This window comes from Bidens hawaiensis, unplaced genomic scaffold (genome assembly GCF_021521415.1).
Source record: "Bidens hawaiensis isolate Kalapana, Puna unplaced genomic scaffold, B.hawaiensis_p1.1 tig00019226_1, whole genome shotgun sequence".
In the NCBI taxonomy this organism is placed as follows: domain Eukaryota; kingdom Viridiplantae; phylum Streptophyta; class Magnoliopsida; order Asterales; family Asteraceae; genus Bidens; species Bidens hawaiensis.
Genome location: NW_027492917.1, coordinates 1 through 7,844, shown reverse-complemented (window position 1 = coordinate 7,844; position 7,844 = coordinate 1). Strand labels below are relative to the sequence as shown.

The 7,844-nt window shown below is 32.7% G+C and overlaps 1 protein-coding gene and 1 pseudogene across 1 annotated transcript; both read left to right on the top strand.

Annotated features, from left to right (window-relative positions):
• Nucleotides 1-538: 538 nt before the first annotated feature.
• On the top strand, nucleotides 539-1,735 carry LOC143557902 (protein C2-DOMAIN ABA-RELATED 7-like). Its single transcript, XM_077046863.1, has 3 exons — nucleotides 539-700; nucleotides 951-1,046; nucleotides 1,424-1,735. The coding sequence occupies exons 1-3, from the start codon at nucleotides 590-592 to the stop codon at nucleotides 1,718-1,720; spliced, it is 504 nt and encodes a 167-aa protein (XP_076902978.1). The 5' UTR covers nucleotides 539-589; the 3' UTR covers nucleotides 1,721-1,735.
• A 2,704-nt stretch (nucleotides 1,736-4,439) lies between these two features.
• On the top strand, nucleotides 4,440-6,088 carry LOC143557911 (kirola pseudogene; annotated as a pseudogene).
• The last annotated feature ends 1,756 nt before the right edge of the window (nucleotides 6,089-7,844 follow it).

Genomic DNA, 7,844 nt, shown 5'->3' with positions numbered 1-7,844 from the left:
AGTAATGTGTTTTTAAAGAAATTATTAAAGTATGATATGACGATTAGATGGAGGTTTGAATTAGTTTACGGGTGTGGATGCCCTCAATGTTGTTTTATAGATAATTCGTTGGTAAATTCATTACCATCATTGTTTTATGACAAAGTATCATTGACGAGGCTGACTTTCACTCACTAATCGATAACAAAGCTTCCATAGCTAAAAGCCTCATGTTTTGTAATGAAATTATTCATGTTTCTAGCTAAATATAGACATATTAAACTTAAAATGAAAAAAATAAATAAATTAAAATCATTACATCATATATACTTAATATTCAATGAATGAAATTAGTTATTGACATAACCTTTTCATGAATTAAAGCAATTATTATTCTTATTATGATAAATAGTGGATCATATTCTTCGTAACTTAGAGGTCCAAATCCTCTACATGTACTAAAAAAGAGAGATTTGTGTGGTGGTGACTCGTTTACTTTTGACAAAAACTAAAGCATCTTTCTTTCTATCTAAAACTTAAAACAAGGAATAAACTTTTGTTTTTCTTTATAAAAGTATAGAGACATCAAGAAACTAATGGGTAGATTGACATGGAAGGAGTGCTGGGATTGTTGAAGCTGCGAGTGAAGAGAGGGATCAATCTTGCGGTTCGTGACACCAAAAGTAGCGACCCTTATGTTATCGCAACGTTGGACGACCAGGTATATGTCGATCTCTTATGTTCATAAATTATTATGACGAGTTGCTTGCTATATAGACATGCTTTGAATTGAATGTTGTTGGTTTGCTAAATCAATGCCATGATTCTTGTTTAATTCGTTTGGTACATTTCATATGTTTTATTGTTCATTTTTAATTGAACGTTTTTTATTGTAGTTTCCTTCACGATTTTATTTTAAAGTGTTTAATTTTATTTTGCGAACGATGCTTTTAACTTGGGTTTTAATGCAGAAAACAAAGACTAAGATCATCAAGGGGAATTGCAACCCTGTGTGGGATGATGAATTGACTCTTACCTTAAAGGACCCCGAAGCTCGAGTGCATATTGTAAGTATCCGCATTCTAAGATCCGAATTGAATTTATAACCGTATCACAAATTTTAGTCATGAAACTAGAGTTTGCAAATAATGTTCTTGTTTCTATTAGAAGAAGAGTTATTGGATTTTAATAATCTCGACTTTCACTTATTGGCTGAAATTAATCTCAACTCAGGAAATTCAACAATTCTACGTATTTTTCATGTCAACAAAAAGCTGACGGAGTTAATTTTTAGTTAGTATGTGATTACTGGAGAAAAATATGTTCAAATTTTGGACCGTTTGTAGATATTTACCGAGTTGAAATTAATCTCGACTACTTGGTGAAAATTGGGATTGTTAAAATCCAATAACCCTTAAAAGAAACACTGCATGTTGCATTTCAGGCTGTGTACGATAAAGACATGTTTGGTAACGATGATATCATGGGAGAGACGGAAATAGACATAAAGCCTTACATGGAATGTCTCAGAATGGGTAAGAACTTGAACAATGTCCCAGATGGTACTAAACTCGATCATGTTCAACCAACGGAGCATAACAATCTAGCTAACGAGAGCTCCATTGTCGGGGAGAATGGTAAAATTGTACAAGACATGAACCTTAGATTGAAAGGCGTTGAATGCGGCGAGGTTGTAATCCAAATAGAATTGGTTCTTCCGGGTCGTAAATTACATGTATAGATAACCTTATGGTTGGTTCTGCTTCCATTGGTGTCTATTGTGTGTAACATATAATCAAAATTTTAGTATCATAATTAAACAAGGTTATCTATACATGTAATTTACGACCCGGAAGAATCAAAATTATAGTTATGTTTTGAAAGAAAATATGGAGACGAAATATATTATTGTCCTAGTTTCTTTCTAATCTAATTTATATCATAAGTTAATCCAATAATTTATATCAAAAGTTAATCCAGCCACATGCCAGTTTAAAAATGTTAAAGAGGTAACGTAGAAGAGTTAAGTTTAATAGTATTCTTTAGTTAGGTTGAGAGTTCAAGTTCCATGGTGGACAAACGGATGTGTTAGCCGTTCATGAAAAAAGATTATATATATATTATACATATATATATATAGGGCATTGATAAATTGAAAACCCATGTTAGATGTGAAAACGATGGAAACTCATCCACAACCATTGATCAACATAATGTATGGACTATATTTAAAGTTTTTGTTTAAAATATTTAATTTAATTTAATTTAATTTAATTTAATTTAATTTAATTTAATTTAATATTAGGTACAATGACAAAAATAGGGTAATTTGGGTATGCATCCACACCTCACATGCATCCACACCTCAACCTTGTTATTATAAGAAAACACTCCATGTCAATATATTATTTCAAATTTAGCCGTTTATATACAAGAAAATTTGTAAAACCATGTTACAGTTTTCATTCTTTGTTTTGATTCAGCCTTTAAAAATATTATTAATTATATAAAATATGTAAACTTAATTAAAAAGTATGTACAGGTATTTAAAAATTTGTTACATATATGTTACAATATTATAGAATTTTGTTTGATGAACATTAAATTTATCATGTAATATAAATGTTACAATTTATCATGTAAAAGCCATGTTACAATTTATCATGTAATAAAACAAATAAACTATAAGAGTGAATTTTTGTAATTTAAATGTTACAAAATGTTACTTCATAAATTACATATATAATTTGACGGTTAATTAATAGAGTTCACAAAATGGTACTTTATTAAACACCAATTTTTCCGTTTTTACAAAAACATTGAACAAAGTTACCATGTAACAAATGTAACTTTACAAAAACATTAACGAAGTTATCATGTAAGAAATATAACCTTTACAATAACATTGAACGAAGTTACCATGTAACAAATATAAATTTAACGAAAACATTGAACAAAGTTACCATGTAACAAATATAACCTTTACAAAAACATTGAACGAAGTTACCATGTAACAAATAAGAATTTTACAAAAACATTGAACGAAGTTACCATGTAATATATATAACTTTTACAAAAACGTTGAACGAGATTACCATGTGAATTAGGTTCCATAACAACCTTTGTTCATAACAATGTATATTAAATATTTACAAAAACATTGTATCATAACCACCTTTGTTCCATACATCCATATTATATCAAACTCAATGTATTATACATAAGTTATTGACTTAAAATATATGAATAATAATTAATTACTTGTTTCCAACACTAATGGCCATTTCCTCACCCTCATCTACATCTTTCTTAGACACACTCTTCATCTCTTCTACAGGTAAGCCTTTCTTTGACCACAACTCCACGGATTAGTAATGGATTGGCGGTGGAGGACCCAAATCGGAAGAGATGATGATATCGACGGGGTGGTGCCACGATGCTTGAGCGATGCATCAACAGGCCCGATAGGTTTTATTTTTGTTTTTATAATCTAATAAATGGGGCATCTGGTTTTTGAGATTGAGAGAACAAATAAAGTGATGCATGAGAGAGTAAGCATGTGTCAGAAACAAGAGAGACGGTAAAATAATAAAAGACAAATCTACCCTTTTGGATTTAAAGTATACAAGTAGCAGATTGTTCACGTGGAAGAGTGTCGACCATTAGTTGGGTTTTTATGGGTTTTTATAACTCACAAGGGTTTTTAAATTATACATACCCTGTATATATATAGACAAAGTATAGAATGAAAACCCATTTGAGTTGTGAAAACTCTAGAAACCCATTCTCAATCATATGTTTTTAATTAATGTTTAAATCTTGTGATCCATAATTAAAGTGAATAAAAAATGTAAATATAAATATAACTTTTTCTCTCTCCTGTAAACATATATAAAAATTAGTAAAAAAATGTTAAAAAATAGCAAAACATTTTTTTTGATGTTTCGATGTTTTGTATTAAATGTTACAACATATATTACATGTAACAAAAAAAACGATGTTACATAGTGTTTTCGCGGGTTTTCACAACTCAAATAGGTTTTCATTTTAACCTTACCCTATATATATATATATATATATATATATATATATATTATTGCATCCGAATTTTGAGTTTGCTTACTGTAATTTTAATTGTTTTTAACAATTGTTTTAACACATTACCATTTTTGTTAAAAACCGTTTGACCCAAACCAAGATAACTTTAATTTACAAATACCAGTTACGCCGCCCGCCTCGCCCATTTTGCTAGGTATATAAAATAGAAAAAAAGTTGGTATTGAAGTTAAATGCATTACACTCATGTTATCTTGTATGGATTAAATATTATTATACATATATAGGAGTTAAAAACGTAACATTTCACATCACTACTACTATAAAAATGTTGATAGCACGTCTATATTTCACACAACTTTTTCAAATAAACAAGTGTGTTCTTTGTAAAATCGTCGATCGAGATGGCTCTAACCGGAAAGCTAATCGGGCATATCGAGACCAATTCCGGTTGGGATGTATTACATGATCTCATAGTGCACAAACCAAACAACATATCTTCCATTTGTCCTGATAGTTTTCATGGTTGTGATCTGGTTAGTGGTCAAAGAGGTGGTGTTGGATCCACCATTTGCTGGAATTATACTCATGGTATGTTTTCAGGTGAAATTCATTTTGTTTTCATTTTTTTTTTCATAAACTCATGTATATAAGTAAGACTGCACTATAGGGTTTGAGAGTGAGATAAGAACAAACATTTTCTTTATTGAGGACACAGAGGATGCACATTTTTTACGTAACTTTGATGAAGTATAATTATCTATGATGATTATGCTACTGGAATCAAGTATAAATCTATGATGTTATTATAGCGGGGTTGCTCTCCACAACCAAACTAAAAATTAGGATTATTCATTGGTCAAAGTGTACGTATGGATTCTTATCGGCCAGTAGGTTATAGTTAAGATTATTAAAATCCAATTTTCATTGTTTTTCTTATACACATGTTATAAAGTAACAATAGCAACACGTAGTGATAAAACCAGTAATATCTAATTTAACTATACTATTAAAGTAAGATGATTTTTTCACATGACCCCACTATAGAGTGTCCACATTGGATTCCACATAAGTAATTCTCTTAAATACATTTTTCTCCTAATTAATATTTAATTAACATTCATTAAAATGTATGACAATTCATTAAATGCATAAAATCCTTTATCCGTTATTTTTCATTTATTTACCATTATAAAATTATATTAAGCTATTCATATAAATTTAGAAAGACTAATATTTAACCTTTTACAATTCAATATAAAATTCTTCATTAATTTTATTTTATATTCATTTAAATCAATAACAAAAGTTTGACTATATAAATCAATACAATGGCTAAAATCTTGAAAAATTACTAAATGGTGATAATCAGGACAAATCTTTTATTTTTTTTATATACATGTAATTCCATTTTAATATTTTAAATTATAATTTGATTTAAATGAATATAAAATAAAAGTCATAAATAAAAATTATTATATGAAATAGCTGAATTTACGTATTACATAAAATAATTTTTATTTTTATTATAATTTCCACCCGTGTGGAACACGAGATCTAACGTAGTTAAGTAATAAAGAGAAAAGAAACTAAGAAGAGAAGGATCACAAACAACATTATTATGTATTTCATAGAATTCTTAATAATTTCTATGTGTTTTAATAAATGTGTTTTAGTAAGTAGATTATACCGAAATCAGGCATCAATGACATGATCATCATTAGTAATCAACTAATTAACATAAATTACATGCATTCACTCCTTTGGCTCATGATATATTATTGCATGGAACAAAGATGGGAAAAAGAAAAGTTCCAAACAAATAATTGAAGCCGTTGACGAGATAAACCACAAAATCATGTTCAAGGTAATCGAAGGAGATCTAGTAGAGATATACAACAACTTCACTATAACATTCCATGTTGAACCAAAGGATGCTAAACAATTGGCTACTTGGACCTTTGAATTTGAGAAGCCGGATACAAGTGTACCGGATCCTGTTTCTTTGATGGACCTTATGTGCGGTATTATTAAGGACATGGATGTTCATGTGGTTAGCAATAAATTGATATGAAGGAATGTGTCGAATTTGTGTTTGTGTAGCTGATAAAAATATGAAGTGTGTTTGAAATGTGAAGAAACGTGGATCGACTTACTAGTAGACGATCAACTCTCCTCGGGTATGAGTGTGCTATATCACCGATGGTTTTCCGGAGTATGAATTCTTCCACCTACAAAACGAGCAGCACCGTGAACTTACCTCTCAGAAAGGGACAGAGGGGTCCTCTTTGGGGTAACCCTCCGGTGTGAGAATAAGATATTGTAGGAGAAGATAATAATAATCTGAAAGTGAGTAAGGACTTAGAATGTATTTTCTTGCTTACCTCCCCTTGTGGAGGTGGTGTGGTATTTATAGTGTTAGGGTTTCCAATGATTGGGCTCAGACCCAATTAGGGCCTTTTTGGTTTCCTCCTATTGCTTCGCGCCACGTGTCCTTAGGACACCTGGTGCTTTTTCATTGATTATTCTCTGACCAAGGTATTTCACCTGACCCATGTGCAATCACGTGGTAGCACATGGGTTTTGCTGAGTTGTCCACCCTTCATTGGCAGCTGTCAACATCAGCATATTCTTTATTCCTTAAAGGATACCTTCTGGAAGGTTGTCTGATGAGCACAATCATGGTTGTCCTTATCCTGATTTGGATAAGGACGTGGTAGATTATGTGCATGTGTGATATGCGCCTATCCTGGGGATGCGCGAGGTCTTCTCTTTATTCTCACGCGCAGATGTTTCATGCGCAGATGTGATATGCGCAAGCATATGTAATATGCGTGAGCATATGTGATATGCGCCACGCGCAGATGTGATATGCGTGAGCATATATGATGCGTGAGCATATGTGATACGCGCCACACGCAGATGCGCCACGCGCAGATGTGATATGCGTGAGCATATATGATGCGTGAGCATATGTGATACGCGTGAGCATATTTGATGCGTGAACATATGTGATATGCGTGAGCATATGTGATATGCGCCACGCGCATAGGTTTTGGCTTTTTGTCTTCATGACATCCTGATTTCAAGCCTCTTGTCTATATCTTGTGGGTTGACCCGCCCCGCTCGATGTTAAGGCGGGTGCATACCTCTTCAAGCCCCCCCAGTCTAATGTGTGTCTTGTCTCGCGCGAGCGATGTAAGATAGATATTAGACTTAATAGTTTGCTCTTTTAATAGGGTTTGTCTTTTCTTTTTTATTTCTCATATGTGCGTTGCGCGAAATTCTATCCTTTTGGTTGAAATGAATCGTCCATGTACGTGGTTGGTTGGTGCTGACATATGTCAGAGATGGAGACGTTATGTGTCATACTTTTCGTGTGCTCGAGGTGCTACAGTGCCTTTCATGTCTCCTCATAACAGTGTCAGGAACACGTGTCCGCGCTCATGTTGGCCTGCACCTGCGAGTGGGGGCGCGTGAGCGTAACTCTGATCAGTACATGTTTCTTTCTCTCTCCTGGCCTATAAAAGCAAGCCTTTTGAGTGGTTTTTTCTTCATCTTCATTGTTATTTTCAGAGCTCTTTCTCCTTCAATTTTCATTTCGATTAAGAGCCTTTATCTTTTGCTTCCAGATTTCCGTGCTTAAAGTAACCGCTGTTTGATTCGCAATTGTATGTCTGATAACCCAGACACCACAATTTCCCCCAGCAGACGCCGTGTAAATCGTTGGTTATGTCCACTTTGAAGAAGACCGGCAAGGGTAAACGGGCTGCCGAGGCCCTCGTCGGAGGAGGTGTGGAAGAACCAAA

What these genes read in the sequence shown, in the direction of transcription:
- LOC143557902 (XM_077046863.1), top strand. Translation starts at nt 590, where the DNA reads ATGGAAGGAGTGCTGGGATTGTTGAAGCTGCGAGTGAAGAGAGGGATC. An exon ending in TCGCAACGTTGGACGACCAG is followed by an intron (nt 701 to 950) that starts GTATATGTCGAT and finishes GTTTTAATGCAG; the next exon opens with AAAACAAAGACTAAGATCAT. An exon ending in CCGAAGCTCGAGTGCATATT is followed by an intron (nt 1,047 to 1,423) that starts GTAAGTATCCGC and finishes GTTGCATTTCAG; the next exon opens with GCTGTGTACGATAAAGACAT.